Source organism: Prunus mume, linkage group LG4 (genome assembly GCF_029339155.1).
Source record: "Prunus mume cultivar Tortuosa linkage group LG4, ASM2933915v1, whole genome shotgun sequence".
Lineage (NCBI taxonomy): Eukaryota > Viridiplantae > Streptophyta > Magnoliopsida > Rosales > Rosaceae > Prunus > Prunus mume.
The window spans coordinates 1802865-1826889 of NC_142701.1; the positions used below are offsets into that span (position 1 = coordinate 1802865).

General features: G+C 37.9%; 2 protein-coding genes across 2 annotated transcripts; one reads left to right on the forward strand and one right to left on the reverse strand.

The window, feature by feature from the left end:
* Positions 1–2346: 2346 nt before the first annotated feature.
* LOC103342654 (ribulose bisphosphate carboxylase small subunit, chloroplastic) lies at positions 2347–3660 on the reverse strand. The gene is made up of 3 exons (XM_008246284.3): positions 3419–3660; positions 2917–3051; positions 2347–2818 (listed from the first exon to the last, which is right to left on the reverse strand). Exons 1-3 carry the CDS (start codon positions 3599–3601, stop codon positions 2588–2590), a joined length of 549 nt encoding a protein of 182 aa, XP_008244506.1. The 5' UTR covers positions 3602–3660; the 3' UTR covers positions 2347–2587.
* An 8708-nt stretch (positions 3661–12368) lies between these two features.
* LOC103342653 (uncharacterized) lies at positions 12369–15047 on the forward strand. Its single transcript, XM_008246283.3, has one exon. It carries the CDS (start codon positions 12882–12884, stop codon positions 14304–14306), a length of 1425 nt encoding a protein of 474 aa, XP_008244505.2. The 5' UTR covers positions 12369–12881; the 3' UTR covers positions 14307–15047.
* Positions 15048–24025: the final 8978 nt, after the last annotated feature.

Genomic DNA, 24025 nt, shown 5'->3' on the forward strand with positions numbered 1-24025 from the left:
AAGTGGTAGGTTTCAATCACATCACAAAGCTATAGTGGGAGAGGTAGATATTACATAGTGTATACTATGGTGAGTATATAGTGGGCATCCATCTTAGCTTGGATTTACAACAAAAAAGAAAATTATAAACAAAGGGTTTGTGGGTCAAGTGGTTAAGGACATTTACTAATGTAACTGAGGTCTTAAGTTCGATTCTCTCATCCAATATGACTTGAATAAAATAAATAAAAAATTCGTACTCTACCCAGTTATCTGTCTCCATCCATCTTAAACACATTAAACTTAAAATCATCTCTCTCAAACTCTCATATCATAGTCTTTCTTTTTCTTTCTTTTTTTTGATGTCCCATGAATGATACCAGGGACAGGGAGCCTCCTGGTAATAACATAAAAAATTGCAGTAATGCAGAACTGGATACCATTATTTGATATGTTAACTTTTTGTTTTTACGATTTTGATGAATGGAATTAATTTTTTTGCAAAATTTTTCTTCAGTTTATAATTTTAATGATATTTGCCCCAAAAAAAACAAAGAAGAGCAATTTAACAATGCTCGTGCCCCAGAATGTTTGTCCAACTCAAGTATAGCAACGGCTAAAACTTGGCCCTATTGGGGTTTCAGGTGGAATATAGGACCAAATTGCAATTTGGGCGGAAATTATGTGGAGCTCAAATCCAAGTCAGCTGCAAGCCACATGATGGAATGGGCGAAGTGGGCCAGGTTGTTGGACACTTCCATTAAGGAATAAAAAATTATGTAAGTTTCATATTAAAATCCGTCATCAAATACCCTTAATTAGAAATCAAATCAACTAGGGGAGCAGTTGATTCGATTTCATAACTTCCCTCATTCCTAGTAGTAAGTAAATTTGCCACTATAGTTATGGTGGTTGGCGAATAACATGAATTTTTTAAATATGGAATAAATTTTAATTTTGCAACGTCGTAAAATTCGCATCAAGGTATATTTATCAAATTTATAAATGTTATGTAAGAAATATCTCAAAGTGAATACGATTAATTATGTTTCCATAATTTTGTTGGAAATTTCGTCATATTTCACTATAATCAGGCTACTATGCATTGTAAAACATCAGAAATTGAGAACAGAATAAGTTTCACACCACAATGAGATTTTTTTAAGTGTTGTGAAGTTTCTCATTCCCATGATATTCTCCTGTGTAAGATTACTTCTTTCAAGCATATTTTCATTTATTTCCATTGATTCGTACGCAAATCTTTTTTCTTTTTGGTTATGAGATTTAGCCTTCCCTTTGGATTAAAACAGTTGGGGTTTCTTTCATCTAAAGCTTTTCACTTTTGCAATTAATGTTCTAGTAGCCGCCGCCCCCTTCCCCTTCCCCGATACCTAAATGTCTAAATAATTTTCGATTTAGTTCATTTTTTACATGAATAATCATTAAAAAAACATAAAGATTGAACGATTCGGTTCACTAATTTCATCTGGAGGGTCGTCATCAAGCTCGTGTAAACACAAAACACGGTTGGAAGCCAGCTTCGAAATTTCTATGTGGATATGAATATAGGGTTTAGGGTAAATTTGTAATTTTAGCGCGGCGACTTTTAAAATGACCCAGCTTATCTGTTTCTTTATCTGGACAAATGCATGTCCATAAGCGTAGCTATCAAGGGTCCAAGAAAATGAGTCGGTCAATTAAAAAAATATGTGATATGAAATTGATAGAAGCGCAAGTGCTTGAAGAAGGTTTTTTTGAATTACAAAATAAAAATAAAGAAATACTGCAAGAATTAAGTTAGCAATTAGTAGCCGAAGTGTGGCTCAAAGAATGTGCCATCAAAATGGGACTGAGCTTAAGTTGTGATTTTGTAATTTGGTTTGGTACCCCATCTATAACCTGAGGGCTTATGACGTGGTTAACGACTTTAATGTTCTGCTTAGTTATAAGCTCCTACTTCAATAGAAAACGTAGGATTGAGCTTAAAAAGTAGTACATCTTGTTTGAATATATCCAATTTAAACAGACGTGAGAAAGCTTTTGTTGTTTTTCCTTTCTGGTACATACAAATACTACAGTTTCTTAGTAATTTTTAATTTTATACTTACTTCAGTTACTTCTCTGGCTATCAAGCTTGAATTGTTTTCATGAACAATTGCATTTAAGAGAAGTATTTTTGAGCAAATCATCGAAGAGATCTTATTCACCTGTATAATTCATCATCATCTGTGTACATTTCCAAACTCATAAAGAAAACTAGAGACTGAATTAAAATGCTAACTAGAAAACAATAAAACTATTATTACATTATTACCAATGACGAGAGATGTGCTTAGTAATGTAATTAATAAACATGCTACATGTAGCTTTATTTGTACTGAAAATAAAATACGGATATCATTTTATTCGTGAATATTCTCAACACCACAACATTATGAATCCGAAAAGCACCAAATTCGAAAACAAGGGAAATTGTCTCGAAAAAGGGAAAAGAAAGAAACGAACAAAGGTCTTGAAAGGCCTAATTAAGTACAGACTTAAACAGACCACCGAGACCCTTGGCTAACAAGCCACAAACAACATAAAATAAAAGTCATGAAACTTGAAATTAGTAGCCTGCAGGCTTGTAGGCGATGAAACTGATGCACTGCACTTGACGAACGTTGTCGAATCCGATGATACGGATGAATGAGTTGGGGTTAGCCTTCTTGGCCTCCTCGAGCTCTTTCAACACTTGGGAAGAGTCTGTGCATCCAAACATGGGCAGCTTCCACATGGTCCAGTACCTTCCATCATAGTACCCTGGTGACCTGTGGTTCTCACGGTACACAAATCCCTTCTATATAACCACAATTTTGTTCAAGAAAATTAAGTCAGCAAACAAATATTACATGAAGCTAACGTATATAAATAAGTTTATAAAAAGAAATTATTAACCTCCAACTCAAATTCCAAGCAGGGAACCCAGTTTTTGCGGAGAAGGTAGTCTACTTCCTTGGCCAAAGACTCAGGAGAGAGTGGTGGAAGGTAGGAGAGAGTCTCGAACTTCTTCAGTCCGACTGTAGGCCACACCTGCATCAATCAAAATATTCGATAAATCGATGTTCTAGTGCTTTGATTAGTACCTTCTTGGCCAAAAAACAGAGGAACTATTAGTAATTAGCGGCCAGGAAGCACACGAAAGGATTAGTAAGCTTGGAAATAAACTACATTATCTTTAAATTTAGTTAATAGTGGGTATATAAACATGCTACGATAATGAAAAAAGTTGTATTTTTCTGCGACATGTTAGGTTATCAGACTGTAATTCAGACTATTCATTCGTATATTCACAAGTTATGTATTTTCGTTCCCCGTGAAATAATTACTTCAACATGCATTTGGGTATATTGTTTTGAATGTAAATTAATTGTAGCAACATGTCGATAAGTAGTCTTACCTTCATGCATTGCACTCTTCCACCGTTGCTTGCAATGGAGGTGATGTCATTGGTCTTCTTGGTGCCGGGGAAAGCTGAGGCAGACTTGAGGCCAGTGAAGGGTGCAACCAAGCTAGCTTGTGCTGGGGCCGCACGGTCAGCGTAAACCGAAGCCACGGTGGGGGAAGAAATCATGGAGGCCATTGCTCTGTGGTTTCTTTAGCCCTCTTCTTTGCTAGAGGTCTTTACTTTTCAGTTGAGTTGCACAGCTTCTGTTCACCCTTCCTATATATAGTGGTCTGACTAGCTATTTCACATCCTAGGGTCCAAATTCAATCTACTTTACTGACATCAAATTTGGACCTTTGGATCATAAAAATGCTGACATTACACCATATAGACCACATGAAGCAGAGGAACATTTTGAATGCTAGCCTTATCGCTAGGCACCACTATGACCGTGCCACGTGGAAGGCGCTCCATTATCTTATCTAATCCAAGGGAGAGCGTGAATGAGTGATGGTGGTTCACCGTTTTCTTGGTCATTTTTTCCCTTGCGGTCTTTTTCATGCCCTCTCCCTCTCATCCTGGTATGTTGTCTTTATGTTATAGACCCCGTTTCTCCTTTCAAAATCCATGCGGGTAATTCTTCACTTTTACTTTTTGTTAGGTGGTAACTTTTCACTTTTTACAGCAGACCCTTTACTGAAGTGGTAGTTCGTATTAAACATAACGGTTTAGGGTAAGGGTAATTCCGGCGTCAAACAAGAAATTGAATATGTATATAAAAGATTAGATAGAATGTTTCTTCACTTGGCAGGTGATTATAGCTAGTGGTCAAGTTGTGGTGCTACTTATCACATTTTGCTGTTCTTTTTTCTTTATTACTCACCATATTCTTTATCACTCACCATATTTTCTTGTCGAAATAAAAACAAGTAGATAGTAGGGGTGGGAACAATTCGCTCCGGTCCATGTCACGGTCATAATCACCTTCCTTCACCAATTCCTATATTTCTGGCTGAAGGTTTTGGAAATGGGGGTAAGGTGTTTAATGATTGGACAAGAAATTTACATGCCTTTTTGAGTTAGGATAAAAAAGAAGTTCATTGACCAGTTAAAAAATTGAATGCAACACGAGGACTTCTAAGGAAATATTGCCTGATTATAAAATAATATATGAGAGCACAGTGATTTGGCATAAGTTCATTGAGCAATGGCCTAGAGAGAGAGAGAGAGAGAGAGATAAATTCGGCCCAATGGCTGAGAAAAGGCTCATTCTAAGTAAAGAACCCTGTCAAATTGTTTTATTGATTTTCAAGTAGTTAAGAAGTTTAGAAAGAGATAACGTCACATGATACGATTTGGTGAATCAATTGTAGTCATCTGGGTGGCCGAATGAATTCTGGCCACACAATACATGTGCCAAAATAGTGTTGAAGTTCATCATGCTGATGGCAAAACTTGCTTCATATTTTCACTACTTGGGTTACGATCAAATACCTTTGCCCTATAACTCTGATATCAATCAAAAGAGCTTATTCATTCATGATGTTGAAAAATATAAGTCTCACATCGGAAACTTGATTAAATAAAATAAAATATATAATGAATGGTTGCACTATTAATATCACCGATACCTTTTATGATAAAACTTCACACCTACTGGGCTTTGTAAGTGGTTAAGTTGGGGACAATAGGTGTTGTTAGTAGTGGACCGTTAGTTTGTCTCTCTTAAATTTAACACAGGAGGGTCATGAAAAAAGTCAAAATTCCTGAAGACAATTAGCACACCCTATCCTTGTTTTCAAGGAAGGAAAATCGATGACTAAGAAATGTTTCTTCCTCGGTTGTAACATCTCAGATTAACCCTAAGTGACGTTTTTGTTTATAATTAATCGGCCCAACTGACACATGGGCATGAAATACTCTTATGTTAGCAAATACATATCTCACAAAGTCTCCCGGTTACAATTATCGTACTTTTCTTGAGGAGATATTTAGTATTTGAACATTCTAAATATAAAATGCATGTTGTTCATAAAAATAAAACAATACATTTTGAGAGTACCACAAAGTATCAAAAAATTGACCCGACTCCGCAATAAGGGCTATTTGAACAAACATTTGACGTTCTTTTTATGTTTTTCGACAAAGTGATATCTTAAACTACTCTAATGTGTTAGGAGGATGATCGAACTCTAGAGCAAGAGGGCAGACACACTATCTTGACCAACTAATTTAACCCACATATAAACAAACATTTAACATTCAAGAGGGGGCATTTCAACACCCAAAAGAAATTAGAAAAGCATGTCAATATACAGAGTGGGGAAATTTTTTGCTGGATAATGAGGACAAATTTCAAAATTGTGGATTCCATGATTTACGCCATAAATCATGTATTATAGATAAGTAAAGCAACAAGTGGAAGTATGGATATTGCTGCATCTGCAACAGAGACATTTTTTTCTAATCAATCTATAGTTAGTGAAAAGTGGAAAGCCAGATTCTGGGCCCCTTGTATTGGTAACGGGCTCAAGAAAATTCTATTCATGTAGAAATACTGGGTCCAATAGAAAAGTGGTAGAAGGCCCTTACATTTGGGCCTACATGTCCTGATAGGTCTACATTCAACAATAAACACATTGCCTGGCCTCCATGTTCGCAGGCCTATCATTCATTGCATTCTCTTTTTTTTTTTTTTTTTTTTTTTTTTTTGGGTACAAGCGATAGTTTAAACTATATAGGAGAAAGATTTCTATCACACACACAATTATGATGCCATGGGGATTCGAACGTGAGACTCTAGTCTACAAATTAAGGCTCTTTTCCACTAGACTAGATCCCGTGGGCTTGCATTCTCTTTTTAAATCTTATTTCTTTGTTGAACTATTTTTGTTCCCTTTTTGTGTTCAACTTTTGTCATCCCCTTTTGATAGGGCACTTACCATGTGTACATGGTCAAGCAGACGAGGTCAAGATAGATTTATAGAAGTGAAGATGGCTGCTTTTATCATATATTAAAAGCTAATACTTGTGAAATGGGGTACTAAATTTCTTCGGTATGTCGATTAGGGGGACTTTGTCATTTTTAGGCTTGTCATTCAGCCGGTTATAATCTGTGATAGGGCTTACCAAAACCAAATCAAAGAATTTCCATAATTGTTTGGTTTGCTATTTTTCAGTTGGGTGATTTACAGTATATTTCAACTGGTTCAGTTTCCATCCTTCTGAGTTATTTTCGGTTTTTGTTCAGTTAGCCATTTCGATTTAATTAAAGTTTATGTCTAATTTGAATTTGACAACATGTACATGTTTGTATGTATAACTGAAACTTTTTTACGAAAAAGTAGACGAAATAGTGAAGTTTTGAGTAGCAAATCGTCGAAAATGTTTCATTGGGTGAAAACTGCTCACAACCTTATTAGTTCAGGTGGTATTTGTACAAATTTTTCATTCTTATTAGAAATGTTTAGTTTTAAGTTCTTTTTTATTGGACTATTGAATTTTCCATTTATTTAGATTCTTTTTATTAGTCCTCCAGCCAACTATTAATTGGATTCTCTGCTTTAGTCCGACTAATCCTTGAAGTTGTTTGTGATAGGCGATATTGGGGGAGAGGAGGATCGAACCTAGAATTTTAATTACAAGAATAAATACTCTTAACCACTACAGGACCTTGCACTACCGGCCCTTAAAAATTAGAACGTAACCTATAAATAAAGGTATATTCGAATCATTTTGAACTCTTCCTAAGAATATTCATCTCGTAGAAGCCAATGGGATGCATCTGAACTAATCGTACAAGATGGTTGTTGCATCTTGGAGACTGCCCACCATACATGAGATCAATTAAGTATTTATTTTGTCGTCGTTATATAATAAATATCTTGTAGTTATATTTATCTGTTTGTTCTTACTTTCCAACCTTCCAATATTATATACTGAAGTTCATCTTTGTCAACCACCCCCTGCACACAAAGGTGGAGGAAACTGTACAGAAAACACTCACGATTATGTTTGCCATGCACTCAAAACCCCTGAAAACTTGAAAGGGAAGCGTGTGGAGACCACCATCCTGTTTCAGCCATAACCAATCCTCAACTGAGCATCAAGAATTTGAAATGCATATATATATACTTTATTATTGAAATATTTAGGCCATTACCGAAATGGGCCAACGAGGATGATTATGATGTCGTTTTGGTCAGTTCAAAACACTTCCTCTACTTGGCCAATTAGCTAGGGTTTGACTTCAATTCGTTTCGAGGAAACCTATGTTTTCTAACTGGCCAATGGCAGAAGAACACACCTTCCTGCATTCTCTATCAACGGCCATTTTTAACTAATAAGAGTGGTTTAAATAATGAGGTAAGTACTATCGTATGCGTGACACGTGTCCAAGCTACATTGTGCCAGACATTGCTTGCACAAAGGTTTGGAGGCTAAGATATGATTAATAACTAGATCAAAAAACAAAAGATATGATTAATAATTAGGGAAGTAATTAATTAGAATGATTGTTGATTATATTAAATAGGTGGGTCTTTGTTTTAGAATTTCACTAATTAATACCATGGCTTTTTCCACCACGAGGACTCCATTATGCATATGAGAACCATTTCATGCACTCACCACCACCACTCATCAGTATTATATTGATTGACTATATCAGTTGATAGAATATATATATTATATATATATATATATATATATTACGTGAGTTTTCAGACTAATTATAGATGCATCAATCAAATACCCAAGAATTTCTGGCTGACAATCAATGGATAAGTATTTGGATTTGTCAATGGGGTACCCGATTGGAGAAAGGATCTTGACTTGGAAATTAGTGGAAGAGACTTGACGTGCAGATCAATTATCTCAAGTTCAACTCTTATGGCAGACTGACAGTGTGTGCGTGAGAACAGCTCTCTCCCCTTCTTGACTTCGAAAAAAAAAAGAATAATTAGTGGGAAGTTAGTTCTTGCATGATCGATCTGTGTGCTAGTTCTGTCATGTTCCTTTTTTCTTTTCTTTCTCTTTAAATTTGTATTTTGCTGTCATTGTAATGACTGTTCGTCCTCCATATTTGTTTGTGTGAAATAATCGTTATACAACTTTGACGGTGCATGCTTCCGTAGGAGTTTCGAACTAGCTTTACCTAAAATGAGGGCCTTTCAATTTATATCGTACAACAATATTAATGTATCGCCTCCTCTATATATATAGGGTCCCTTTTTATGCTTAAAGTCCAGACACTCCTTATCTTCAATTGGATGCTTTAACGTGAATATGGTACAAAGAACAAACAATTTATCCAGATACAATGCTCCATTAGACCACACATGATTCACATCACTCACTATAATTGATGTATTTGGCTCATCGATTAGTCAAATAATGCATGTCTATAGTTCCGTGATTGTATTGAAAAATGGCATATTTAGGTTTGTTTCTCTATCATACGAAGAATAATAATATTGGTACATATTGAATCACATATTAGGAAAGAACCCATCATTTATGAGCGTGACACACTTTATATATGCATGTTTTTGCCAAGAACTATAGAAATGCCATGACATGCGAATGCATCCCTCTTTATTTCATTGGCAAGAGAGTCAGAAAAAGTTGGTGAATTGTGTCTACTGTTGGAGAAGGGGTCAAGGAAAAAGACCAGTCTTTCTTTGTCCATAAACCAAATGATTTTTGGGAGGAGGAAGAGATCTTACATTTCTCTAGACAGATTGTGAAAGCAACCAAAATGCACGAATCAAAGCCACGTTTCATTCCCAACTCAGGAAGCTTCTTTTATTTATGCACATAGATGTCTAATAAGGGGGATTGTTTTTGTTCTTTTCTGGCCAATCATCTTAAAGGTAGTCAAATTTTTCGACTTGTAAAAGTTGTTCAAAATCTCCTTTAATGGTGGAACGTCTTGTTAAGTTTTGGATTACATTAAAAAGGAGTTCGGAAACCAGCATTGCGGATTGTTCTATTTACTACTTTATTTTTTTGTATTATCACCAGTAATTGATTATATATAAAAAGTTAGAGAGTCGAAAAATAAAATGGTATTTTCTATGAGGCCTAATTTTTCATTTCTATGGTTGTAAAATCTTCAACTTTTTTTTAATATAAAATTTTTACATACAGAAATATAACACGTTTTATCGAGTTATCTGTGCACATGATTATTTTTCAATGCCGCTCTCGGCCTTGAAAATCTCTAGACCGGCTAAAAGAGTCACTTTCTAAAGCAATTTAGGAATTTCCTAGAAAAGAACTGAAGTAGAAGCTCTCAATCACCATCGCCAACACCTCTATATGGTCATCCAAAAATACATATGTGAACTTTCTCACACATTCGGAAACATGCTAGATTCTACATGCTTAAACAATGGATGTGTCACAAACAGTTAGGGGGAAGTCGAAGGTTATTGCTACTTTCCTTTTTCCTTTTAAAGAATTTACTTTACTATAATTTCTTTTTTTATTTTATAATTTAATGAATGTCTAGAACAGCGTCAAAATAATCCACAATCTCGAGTCGAAAGAATTTACGCATAATACCCAATTGTCAGCTGCCATTTGTATGGATTTATATAGACTCCCCTAAATATCTTTGATGGGGCATGATAATTTGTAAAAAGACAAGCAACTTTGTTTAGTGGACTTGGACAAATATTCATACAAAAAAAAAGAAGAAAATGATTAAAGATGAAGAGTGGACCACCGACACGTGCCGATTCTCACCGCCCCTTTGAGGAAACCGTTTTATGTTTGTTGACTTACGGAACGACAGACGAGATATGACAATTTTATTTTCTAATGGCTCCACCGAAAGTGAGAACCCCCTAACGTGGAGGAGTCGTGGATCACTTGTTTCGCACAAACAAACCCCATAACATTATATGGTTATGCTTATTAATTAGCTTACCCCTCCGAGCTTATGCATTTTTTTTTTTGTTTTAATTTTTCTTTGACACGCTAAAACAGTTGGTTTAAAGTATGTATTTAGATAAGCAACTCGATTAACGCATTTTTCGCTTACTTGCACATTGTATTTGTCACGTGGATTAACATGTCATATAAACAACGTATAAAATTTTAAAGGGTTAATTGATTCTTAAGGTAACTATTTCCTATGATTGGACTTTATCAAACATGGAAAATCAAGCCTCCTTTCCCATTAACCAAACGGGCCATTTATGTTTATAATTATGTATGTTTGTAATCGAATGATAAATTCTTAATTTCCCTAGGGCTCTTTTAGTAAACCGCTTAAAATTACTTAAACGTCTCTTTGTATGTGAGAGGTAGGTGATTATAAATAAAAATTTGACCACACCATCCAATCACCATAATAAAGATTTGACCACGTATTACAACTCTGAAGATATTTTTTGTTCTATAATTAAAGAAAAAAAGCATGTTTAAAATCTCTTTGAAGTGACTTCAACTTTTCTTTTTCTTTTTCTAAAAGCATGTTTAAATCCTAATTATGAAATTATTTATTTATTTTATAGCAATTATGAAATTATTTACTTGGAAACTTTATTATTAGTAACTTCATTTTTGGTAAATGATTGGGCTGGCCGGCTGGAGTTGGAAAATTGGTGACTTAACTTTTCTTTAGGGTTTAGGGTTTAATGATCATTTCTACTTGGTTGACCATTTGCCACCCCAAGATCTTGTTTTATTCTATCATACTCCATCAGAAGTTTGAAAAAGTAGTGAATACTGTAATATAAGGTGGGGATTTTCATAAATAGGCCCATTCTAACACGATATTTTATAATAATAATAAAATAATTTAAAGAGCCTATTTGGGGAAAAAAAAAAATTGCCCGCAATTAGTTACTTATCAATTTCTAATTGGTTTCTATGTGTTACAAATTTTTCTCAAGTATCAGACTTGAATGATTTTTTTTAATAATAAAATGTTACGCTGGAATGGGCATATTTGTGAAAAGTTACTTTGTTTTCATCGGACCTAAAGTTACCAAACATAGTTGCAATAAAAAATTTCAAATTTTGCCTCCAATTTAATCCATCTACATAAAATGAATCCACATGAAATCAAGTTGATTTTATAAATTTCGTTTGTTGTGATCGAATTCTGGGATCCTATGAAAGTGAGATGTGTAATGATCATTTGGTCTAGTGACATGCAGTTTTTATTTTTATTAAAAGTTTTGAGTGCAAGACTCATGAGTAGTTGTTTAATAATAATAAAAAAGTACTGCAAAAATAAAATTACGATTTCTTCGAAATGATTACACGTGTGCTACTGCAAGGAAATTTAAAAGAAATCAAAATCAAAATAAAAGAGGCCTTTTTCTCTGGAGAAATGCAGCTAGAACTAACCTAAATCTTCCAGGAACAACTTTAAGTCCCAAGTAGAAAATGAGAAAAGAGTTGACACAGAGTTGGGAATATGTTTAGAATCAAAACTCAAAATTCTAATGATGGTCCAACACTCTAGACTTCTTATCCCACCCCCCTCCTACTGGGATGCGACCAATGAGGCAGATGATAATATTCAAACAACTTATTCGAGCCATTTGGTTCTTTCTGCAAAGATTTCACTCGTCCTGCTATTCAACACATGTTTTGTGAAGCTAATTTTGTAGCGGTCGCATGCTTGCAACGCTCAGTGCATACATACATGCCATGTAGTTGTACGGATTACAAGCGACAGATTTCTATTTGTTTTTGAAAACAAACAGTGGAATCCCCTTTGCTTTAATTACAGATAAAAACAGACAGAAGGACAGATGGGGGGTGGTTAGTGGGAGGTGCAGAGAGAAATTGGAGTGTAAGGGAGGAAAGCTAGAAGGGCCAAGCCGTGTGGGGCCCAAACAGAGCCAACCAATCCCGAGACTTCTACATATTCTCTCTCTCTTTCCTTGAAAAGTCTTTATTCAAAATCTTTATCTCCTCTCTTATAAACCCCCCCTCTCCTGCTCTGTCTCTCATCACATAGATTTTTAGACACTTGCTCTGTTCTCGCTCCCCTGCTTTCCTCTCGCCGCACCAAAACATTTCGTCTTCACACCCAAACACCCTGCACTTCATCAACAACCCCTCGCATATTCTTTACTTGCCGTGCCTTGCTCGTTCTCTTTGTTGAATTCAAGCTCTGCATTCAGAGAATTTAGATGGGTTCCTCAAGATTTTGCGCTTTTGGTATCCGATTCTGTTTTTCTTTGGATCGGAGTAGCTTTTCAAATTGAAACCCAGATTCCAAAATTCAGTCTTTGTAATTTTTTTTTATTCCTTTGCCAAAATTTGTATCTGGGTTATTTGAATTTTCTTCTCTTTTATCGGAATCGATTTTTTTGTTTTGTTTTTTTTGGCGTATTTACTTTGGTGACCCATCTGAAGTTCTCTTGAATCTCAATCTCTTTTTGGCTTCTGGGATTGTATTTGAGAGCCTTAGATTCAGAAAGAAAGCGAGAAGGTAAAATCAGCAAGTATGGCTGCGGCTAAAAAAAGCGGTAAATCCAAGAAGGGTGTGGAGGAAAGCGAGATGGAAACAAGCCTGGATTGGGAGATTAACGAAGACAAGGACCTTGGTTTTAGCTTCGAGAGCCAGCCGTGGAAGCTGGGTTTTAATGAAGCTTCCATGATCTCAAAGAGGCCTCTCAAGAAAATCAAGAGCCCTGAACGTCAAGACCCAATTCAATCCTCTGCTTCTTCAGCTCATCAAGCAACTTCATCAACCACTCCTTGTCCATCTTCATCATCTTCAAGAATAGTTTTTCCTTTTGCTTTTGATGGCTCTCAGCAGCCTGTGCAATTTCCCAACCAATTCAATACCACAACTGCGCCTATATACCCCTCACCATTTTCACAACAACAACAACAACAAAATCAGCAGCAAATGATCTCTTTTGCTTCTCAACAACAGCAGCAGCAACAGCAACAGCAACAGCAACAGCAACAGCAGCAGCAGCAGCAGCAGCAGCAGCAACATGGCATGACTTATCCGCCGCCCTTTTTGGGAGACTCAACAACTTGGCAACAACAGCAGCAGCATCAAATTCTCCAGTATTGGAGTGATGCTTTGAATTTAAGTCCAAGAGGGAGAGTTATGATGATGAACAGGTTGGGGCCTGATGGAAGACCATTGTTTCGACCGCCGGCAATGCCTTATAATACTACCAAGCTTTACAGGGGAGTGAGGCAACGGCATTGGGGGAAATGGGTAGCTGAAATTCGTCTTCCTCGAAACAGGACTCGCCTCTGGCTCGGCACCTTTGACACAGCTGAAGATGCTGCCATGGCTTATGACCGCGAGGCCTTCAAGTTGAGGGGAGAGAATGCTAGGCTTAATTTCCCAGAGCTGTTCCTCAATAAAGACAACACATCAGTTTCCACAGCTCCAAGCTCAACAGCTACTTCTCCAACAGCTCAAGAAAGTTCAATGCCTACCACAACCAGGAACCGTAAGCAATCTCGAAAAGTTCAGAAAAAGGCTTCAAATACGGAGGCAATGCCACCACCACCACCACCACTGCCACATACCGAAGAAGACAATACCGATGACGATTCAGGATTGGGGTCAAGTGAAGCTAAAACGAGTGATGAATTTCAGGCGAATATGAATGCTGCAGGAGGAGGGAATTCACAGCCGGAGGAATTGGTTTGGGGGGATATGGCAGAGGCTTGGTTGAATGCAATTCCAGCAGGTTGGGGTCCAGGAAGTCCTGTGTGGGATGATTTGGACACCAACAACAATCTTTTGCTGCAATCACATCTCCCTTTTACCAATCCAAATCAGCAGAACTTTAATAACATTTGTCCTGAACTTGAAAGACAGCAAGACCACTCCGGTTCGGCTTCCTCCTCTTCCTCTTCATATCCCATGAAGAACTTCCTTTGGAAGGACCAAGATTGAAAAGTTCATTATTCTTTTCTTTCTAAAGATTGAGCTCTGCAAAGTGGTAAGGGAATTATAGTCTTTAGGCTGTCCCCAGTTCTCACTCACACCTCTAGGTTGTAGAAGTAGTTTTAGGCAAAATTCCCTTGACAAATCTTCCAAACACCTACCAAATTGCATTTCAAACTCCTCCACTCACAGTCTTTCTTCCTTTACTTCTTACTTTATCAGTTTAGTCAGCCCCTCTTCTAATTTCTCATCACAGCTGGTTGCAGATTTTCTAAACACAGCCAATGATCCTCGAAGCCTTGTGACTTTTTCTTACAAGGGATCTTTGAAGCTTCAAATTCACTTCGGTTCTGACTTTCAGTTCCTTTAAATTCCTGCATTTATTCCTTCACACTCTCTTTCCAGGCCAATCTGCTATGCAAAAGGCTGCTTGTTTTTTCAGGCCTTTCAGCAGTGGCAATCTGGTTCATGCTTTGTGTTGCTAGTGGGTAGTATTATAATGTCTGTAGGGTATGTAGCATATGTGTAGGTAGGCTGGACCACCCGAGAGGGAGACGGTTTTGTGATCTCCTTCTCAAAGGCGCTCCGACCATCACGAGCTCTCGTTTTTCAGCTCCCGGGATGGAAATGCCGATTGTAGGACTTGTACATTTTGGACTTGATCATCTATATATTGTGTTATTATGTATGCTTTTATTGATTGTAGCTGTATTTAATGGAACACTATGCATTATCATTTGTGAGCCTTCAGTTTCTATTTCTTACTCATGATTTTTCTTTTTCATATTGTTTTGATGGATGAATTTCTTGCTATTCAGAATCTGGTTCAGAAATTTGTTTAAACATTTCTGTTAACAGTATCATGCATGTGCATTGAACTTCCAGGTTGAAGATCAATGACAATGATAGTTCCTCAGAAATATTTATGTAAATTATGTTAATATTAATTGCTTGAGGGAACCTTTTCGGATTAAATAAAGTTGTACTTCTAAGTATAATTTCTCATTTATGCCATGTTTTGTATGACCAATAGACAACATAATCAAAATGTGAAAGGATTGGAATGAGGAATACTCATTAAAATATTTACTAATTATTTGAAACGAGAATGAGAATAAAGATAATTTTCTGTGAAATATTTATCATTTCAAGAATTTGAATCAAAATTAATTTAATTACTAAATGCTCATCAACAAGCACTGCACCAAGTAACATTTCCTCGTTAAAGGTAATCAACTCTTCGTTAAACAGTTTAGCAGGGAAAAATATTTCCTCGTATCGTATTGGGGCAAGTTGTGATAATGTAGAGCATCTTTGAGGTTAACTTATTTTGAGAGAATTTTGTTTTATAACATCAATAATTTTTAGGCAGAAAATTAATAGAAGGGGTTTTGTGAAAACAATTCGAAACATAGAAATTCCAAAACGTAAAGTAGCCCGAAAAAAATACTTAGAATTTTGAAATTATAATTTTCATCTAAATAGTTGTCATTTATCTCACCATATTTAGATTCATTAATGCTCTTAAATTTCATTACGAATGAACAATTAGCAAAAAATAAGAACTTATTCAAAACATGTCGCTCTTTAGGAATGAACTATTTGTTTTCTTTATTCAACAACTGTCGTCTATGAAATTTAAAATCACGACCCTCTTCAATTAAAAGAAAAAAAACATCAACCAAGTAGAAAGGGCCTCTATATACACCACAGAAAGTATTACATGCACTCTTCTATCCACTCAAATAAATACTAGATCTACTACAACAACAACCCAAAAAAAACAGAAAAAGAATCGTGGGCTTATTAGAATTCGCCTAATGTCTGAAGTTTCCTACACGCACAATGATTACAAAGAGAAAGTCCAGCAGCTGCATGCCGCTCATCCAATCAATCACCTGCACAGTTTGGTTTCCCGCATTTTCATGTGAAGAAAAAAGGCATTCGAACTCATTTATTTCTTAAAAAGATTTACAAAAATTCAAAATAAAAATTCAACCAAGAAAAAGAAAACGAACACTTTCGACATTTATTGTTGGTGATCGATGAGTGATTGACAGAATGATGGGGAAAGGTGGGACCAGTCGCCGTCCCATGAGATCAATTCAAATTTCTTATTTGTGACGGCACGATAACGATGAACTAGAAATCATGGGGTTGATTAATTAATGATTTCCATTGACATTATTGAATTAATTAATGAATTAATTAATGATTTCCATTGACATTATTGAATTAATTAATGAATTGATTAATGAATTTGAAAATATCTCATGTACTGGTGGTGACGCAGACATGGCTGAATAAACAAACCCTTTCTCTGAAACCAAACCCACTATTTTAATTATGTCAGGCTGTGGCTGCTTCAAGATAATGATGATTATGTTGTAAATTAATGGAGATTAGTTTTGCTTTGGATGTTGATTAGATTAGAGCGACCAAAGTTCGGAATTGGATTAGGTCATTTGTATTTTGTGTATAAAATTAAGGTTTGTTGGCTACACATGTCTCCAAACTCTTTGGGAAGAAAATTGATGTTATCAGCCATTGGTTTCGTATGAAAATTAATTCAACAATGTGATGGAACTGAAAATTAAGAGCAAAAGGTTTCTTGGAAAGAAGTGTGGCAATTGGAGATCCCAAACAAGATTAAGTTGTTCATTTGGAGAGATGATTTTGATATTTTACCTACTGGTGTGCAGTTGTTCCAGCGAAAGGTGCTTCCTTTCTTTTTGTGCTCACGTTGTGGGAAGAGGGGTGAAGATATGGTACATGCAATTTGGTGCTGTAACGCAAGTTGGGGGTTCCGTGATACTCATGGTGATTTTGTTTGGGGTTTTGCTTGTGGCGGATTGGTGAGTTTGGGAATTTTGGAAATTGAATTAACAGCGTTGTGGGAGGGGCTTACTATTGATTTATGCGAAAGGTTTTCACAATCTTATTATTGATTCGCAAGAAGCTATTAGTTACTTAAATGACACTGAGTTATCATGGACTAATATTGGTAACTTTGTTCAAGATGTTCGGCTTCTGATGGAACGATTAGGTGTTGTGGAGGTGCACTATCAACCTAGATAAGGAAATCGGGCGGCTCATTCTTTGGCTCAATTTGGTCTTAAGGAGCACATCCGATTCATATCGGAGAATCAAGCACCAGTTTGGCTTTTGAATGTACTTGAGTTAGATACGGGGGAAGAGTAGGTTTTGTTTTTGTTGTTTCGTGTTGTGGTACTCTTTCTCCTTGATCGGATTTTCCTCCTTTGTTTTGGCAGTTTTTTAAAGCAAGTTTTAATTTATTTATTTTTGTCAAAGGTCGAATGTTGAACCTTTGACTGCATAACAGAAGCCACCAATATGTAATACAAAATATAATAATGTGAAAGCAACTTAATTGCTTAATAAGTTAATAAACACAAATATCCAAGAGAAATTTGGAAAAGTAACCTTTTCTAACACATTAAGGAGAGTCTTTATAGAATACTATGATAATACGGTCATGTGGTACATCTTGTGCACATATTATAATATATGTCGATATTTATTGATAGTATTCCCTAAAAGGGGGAAAATAAACCATTTCGTTCAACATATTATAACACGTGTACAAGATGTAACACGTGATCATACTACCATAGTATTCTATAATTTCTCTATTAAGGACTTTTGGCCAATTTTTCTTTCACAAGATTTAGAAATATTGTCACTCGAGTGGTTAATATTCTAAAAATCTAAAAAATTCAGCTAATAGTCTTTCGTGTGTTCATAACTTGGCTACTTTTCATATCCCAATGTCAAAATAAATTAAAGGGTTAACTACATAAAACTACTCGAACTTTGGGGGTCATTTCATGTTAGTACCCGAGCTTTAAAATCTTGCCCAAAAGAGAAAAAATTGATATCACAAAAAATATACAAATTCATCCCATAGTTAGCTAGACTATTAGTCAAACTGTTAAATGACTATGTGACAAATGTTAGTAATATGCTCTTAAAGCCAACTAATTATACGATAATTAATATTAAGGAAATCTTATCAGTTTCCTAAGGGTACTTCGGGAGACGCAACCCACAAGAAGCATCCTTCGGGAGACGCAGGGTGCCTCAAGAGTTTCCTAAGAGAGATCCAGGTTCCTATCAGTTTCCTAAGGGAGACATGATAGTCATTTATAAGCGCCTCTGAGACACAGTCTAAAAACAGCGTCATTCGGGAGATGCAAGATGCGCCTGACATCCCTCAAGAAGGATCCAGGTTCCTGTTAGTTTCCTAAGGGAGGCATGATAGCCAAAGTATCCTAAAGAAGAAACAGAAGAGCACCTTTCAAGCAATCGGTGGTTAAATATTCAGACATCCTAAGGGAAATGTACAACCAAGACACTAACTTGTTACTCAAGCAGTTCACAAGACATAAGGCAAATTAAAGTTAAAGAAATAACTAAAGTTTTCATAGCAAAATGACCAATCTGCCATGTTCAACAAAAAAAAAAAGGGTCAAACAAGACCAATTATTTCAAACAAGAAAACATATTACAAAAGTTGGAAAAAATGATAGTCATTTATAAGCGTCCTTCGGGAGACGTAGTCTAAAAACAACGTCATTCGGGAGACGCAGGATGCGCCCGATAGTCATTTATAAAATGGCATCACACTATGCCGGGTTAACTCCTTAAAACTATGTCCTCTTTTACCAAAGAGGATTAAGGACACGAGACTTTCTGCCAAATTTCAGAGTCTCCCTTGTAAATTTAACATTTCGCAAAATTTTTACCTGCATAAAACACATTTTATAACCCAACCGGCAGCACGCACAATATAATCTCATGCAATTTACATAAATGGCCTCCGGCCTTCAAACACTTCAAAACAAATTACCAACACATTCCTTACGCCAAATAATATAATCAAATGCACTTATGCAAGCCAAAGTAATTTATATCATTTAGTTTTCCCAACCAATTTAGCATACGAGGATCCAACCTCTTAACACAAATGCATCCCATTCTCACTAAAATAGTAGGACCAACTACTAGGTCCGTATCATACTCAATAAAACCACCTAAGTGGAGTCTAATTTGTGGCTGCACTTAGTAACTTCAGGCTGCCTACGTACCCTTACGAGGGATCAAGCCACACGTAGTTCTTTCTCTAAAACCTTTTTTCTCTAAATCACAACTCAACAATCACAATATCACCCCTCATACGACGGACGCACCCGCCACGTGATGGGGTCCACAACACGCCGGCTACTCCTACGACAAGTGCGACTCATCACATATCACCCTCATACGACGGGACGCACCTAGCCTCGTATGGGGTCACAACACGCTGGCTACTCCTACAACACGTGCGACCTCAACACAATTACATATAACTCCCCATACGACGGACACACTCGGTACCATTTCGGTACCAAAATGATACAACTAAAAAATGAACTAATTCAATATTCAACACCAAAATAAGTGATGCCTAAGTTACAAATTCAAAGATTCAACATATTCAATATCCATCAACATTTTCAATATTCAATATCCAAATCCTAATCAACATATTCAATATCCAAATCAACCAAATCAATACTTATCCATCAACATATTCATCAAATCCAAATGGTTAAAACTCATGCATTATGACTTACAAACCAAAAGAGTTAAACTTATGCCTTATGGCTTACAAAAATACAAACACAATCCAAACATAAATGACAAAAGCTCAACTCAGATGCCCACCTAACGCCGCTACTCCTACGACACCTGCGACCTCAACACAATATCACATCACCCTCATAAGACGGACGCACCCGCCTCGTATGGGTCACAACAACGCCGGCTACTCCTACGACACCGCACCTCAACACAATATCACATCACCCTCATACGACGGACGCACCCGCCACGATAGGGTCTATCAACACGCCGCTACTCTACGACAAGTGCGACCCAACACAATCACATATAACTCCCCATACGACGGACGACTCGGCCTTGTATGTAGTCTGTCAACACGCCGGCTACTCCTACGACACGTGTGACCTCAACACAATCACATATAACTCCCCATATGACCGGACGCACCCGCCTCGTATGGGTCACAACACGTCGGCTACACCTACGACACATGCGACCTCAACACAATCACATATAACTCCCCATACGACGGACGACCTGGCCTCTTATGGGGTCTATCAACACGCCGCTACTCCTACGACACGTGCGACCTCAACACAATCACATATAACTCCTCATAAGTCGGGACGCACCCGCCACGTATGGGGTCGCAACACGCCGCTACTCCTACGACACGTGCGACCTCAACACAATCATATATAACTCCTCGCACGACGGACGCACCCGCCTTGTATGGGGTCACAACACGCCGGCTACTCCTACGACACGTGCAACCTCAACATAATCACATATAACTCCCATACGACGGACGACCGCCACGTGGGGTCTCAACACGCCGGCTACTCCTACAACACGTGCGACCTCACACAATATCACATATCACCCTTCATACGCCGGATGCACCCGCCACGTATGGAGTCTGTCAACACGCCGCTACTCCTACGACACTTGGGACCTCACATAATATCACATATCACCTCATACGCCGGGAAGCACCCGCCACGTATGAGATTATGTCAACACACCGCTACTCCTACGACACGCGTGCGACTCACACAATATCACATATTACCCTCATACGCCGGACGCACCCGGCCACGTATGGGGTCCAACACGCCGGCTACTCCTACGACACGTGTGATCTCACACAATCACATATCACCCTCATACGCCGGGACGCACCCGCCACGTATGAGGTCTGTCAACACGCCGGCTACTCCTATGACACATGCGACCTCACAAGCACATGGTGGTACTTATACAGTGTAATCAATATCCAGGGAGGTACATCGAGTAGTGCGTATAGCACTGCAAACTGACATTCGGTCCCTTTTTATACCTTTATACAACCACAAGAATTAAATGTACATATATATTCTAATCTTGTATCAACCTCAACCAAAATAGCATCCCATAAACTCCCCCATTTAAATTCATCAATTTATATCATAAACCCACAATATCCATTTAACTCAACAACGCTTAAGAACTAAGGTCATTCTAACCCTCCTGGGAAGGGTAGAACTAAAGTCTCGCGGTCAACCTATGGTCAAACTACCCAACCTTGGTCGACCTCCAAATTCCTATCCGATAGCTTCTAAGAGTGCTACGTGATTTAAGACACAAGCCCTGTAAGTTTGGTCCAGATCGGACGGTCGGATCGCTCACGATCACGCAATCGGACGATTACTAAAACCCTAACCCGCATTTCCGGAGTATCTGGGACTCCGTTTTACGATCCGTCGAATCCTACATGATCCTAAGGATGTCTAGATTTACATATTATAAACTCAGGACCATCCAACGGTCTAAACCTAGCGAACCCGGATAGCGCACAATATGCGATGTCCGTTCGGCACTCTAACAGATATCAAATTGGGATCCGAGCACACCTAGCGCTCGTGACAACCTGATGATCCCATTGGGACAAAAATGCCCTCGGTATAGTTCCTACGCTCCGCCACACGCGCGTGGGTGTCCAAAGCGATAACCCATCACCTTAAAAACCTAAAATCACGGCTCAAGACTCCTACCTTGGGTGAAACACCCTATTTGGAGTCACTTTTGTTCTTGGACCTACCCCAAAAACTGACCGAAAGTGGCGGAATCTCATCCCGAAATTCGGCCGAAATTCAATTCGAAGATCAGACATCCTACGCTCAAAATCGATGCAATCCTACCCAACCATCAGCTAGATCATGAAAAATAGGTAGAAATCCATACCTCAATCACTAGAAACGGTGGCCGGAGGAGGGAGATCTAGCCGGCGTTTCGAGCGAAAATCGACCAAAACTCGCATTTTCCGGCGATCGAATGGTGGCCGATGTCGGGTGAGGGCAGTCTTGACGGCAGGATGAGCGGTCCTTTTGGCACCGCCGCGTCCGCTACCATGGACAAGTGGCGAGTTTCAAGAGAGAGAGGGAGGAGTTGCCTTCGAGAGAGAGAGAGAGAGAGAGAGAGAGAGAGTTGAGGGCATTTTTGACTTTTTATCAAAAATCCCTTTGTCAAATAATTACGATTATGCCACTGAGTTTCATTCGATCATAACTCTCTCGTTGCAACTCCGATTCGAGCCCACTTCGTGTCTACGGACTCATCTCACCGTGCTCTACGCAACGGTACAACCGAATTCCTAAATTCCTTCTGGATAAGAAATGACCAAATTACTCCTATCTAAAGGGTAAATTCGTAATTCCACTCAAATTAATTAAAACATGGGATAAATTTGGAGTCGGGGTGTTACACCCGACATCCCTCAAGGAGGATCTAGGTTCCTGTCAGTTTCCTAAGGGAGGCATGATAGCCAAAGTATCCTGAAGAATGAACAGAATAGCACCCTTCAAGCAATCGGTGGGTACACATTCAGACATCCTAAGGGAAATGTACAACCAAGACACTAGCTTGTTACTCAAGCAGTTCACAAGACATAAGGCAAATTGAAGTTAAAGAAATAACTAAAGTTTTCATAGCAAAGTGACCAATCTGCCAAGTTCAACAAAAGAAAAAGTCCAAACAAGACCAATTATTTCAAACAAGAAAACATATTACAAAAGTAGGAAAAAAAATAAAAGAGTCTTTATCTACTTCGAGACTCTGGCAAGAGACCCCTGGTCTACAACCTCTTCAAGGCCACCGATCACCATGCCTTCAACATTCTAATTATTTGCTCCATGACATCTGCTGCCATATCATCAACCATGCCACCTCTACTTCATCCTCCTCGGCTACAGTCTCATCAACCACATGCTTTTCAGCTCCCTCCACATCCACAACATTGATCTGCTCACTTTGAACAGGGAGTAAGTTAGGCAGAGCGTCTCGATGTCTTCATCTCCAATGGTGTAAAAGGGAGTAGTCCCATTTGTGTAGTATAATTAGCCCAGCTTGTACACATCTGTGATAGCTTCAAGCTTGGACTTTTAGTAATCTTGTAATAGGCACCAAATATGGCTAGAAGCTTGTCATAACTATGAGAAATGTCAACATTCTTACGCTCAAGACGATAGTAGGCCGAGTTCACCAAGTTAGCATCAAAAGAGCCGAGTTCACCATCTTTCTCAACAAGAGAACTCTTCAACTCATATATCATTGCCCTCAATTCAGACGTCTTCTTTTCATAATAGATCTGCTCGGCTCAGAGGTTGCCATTCAAATCAGCATTCTTCTTCTCCAACTCGCTGAGCTTAGTAGTTGGAGAAGAAGAGGGGGTAACAGCAGATGAATTCCAAATAATCTCAATAACAAAAACTACTATTTTTTATTTTATTTTTTAAAGCAAATGAATTGTCTCCTCCCTTTGTTTTTCCAAGGAAAGACTTGATAAGGTATCAAGGTCACCAGTCTGATGGATATGATCAACCAATTTGACATAAGCAGACATGCTTGACAAGAAGTTTTTCTTTAGCAGGTTAGACACACCTATATCTTTTACAAGGTTGGGCTTGTCAGCCTTAGGATCAACCCTTCGCCCAGGCAGATGACTATTTTGCCTTTTTAGCCGCCGCCATCCTCACTTCCAAAGGAGTCAACGATGCTTAATCAACTATACGCTTGATTGCTTGTGACTTAACAACTGGATAGCAATGGTTAGGCAGATAAGCAGA

Coding starts and splice junctions, on each gene's coding strand:
- LOC103342654 (XM_008246284.3), bottom strand. CDS start 3,601: ATGGCCTCCATGATTTCTTCCCCCACCGTGGCTTCGGTTTACGCTGAC. Junction 3,052..3,418: donor GAAGAGTGCAATGCATGAAG/GTAAGACTACTT, acceptor TGATTGATGCAG/GTGTGGCCTACAGTCGGACT. Junction 2,819..2,916: donor GCTTGGAATTTGAGTTGGAG/GTTAATAATTTC, acceptor GTGGTTATATAG/AAGGGATTTGTGTACCGTGA.
- LOC103342653 (XM_008246283.3), top strand. CDS start 12,882: ATGGCTGCGGCTAAAAAAAGCGGTAAATCCAAGAAGGGTGTGGAGGAA.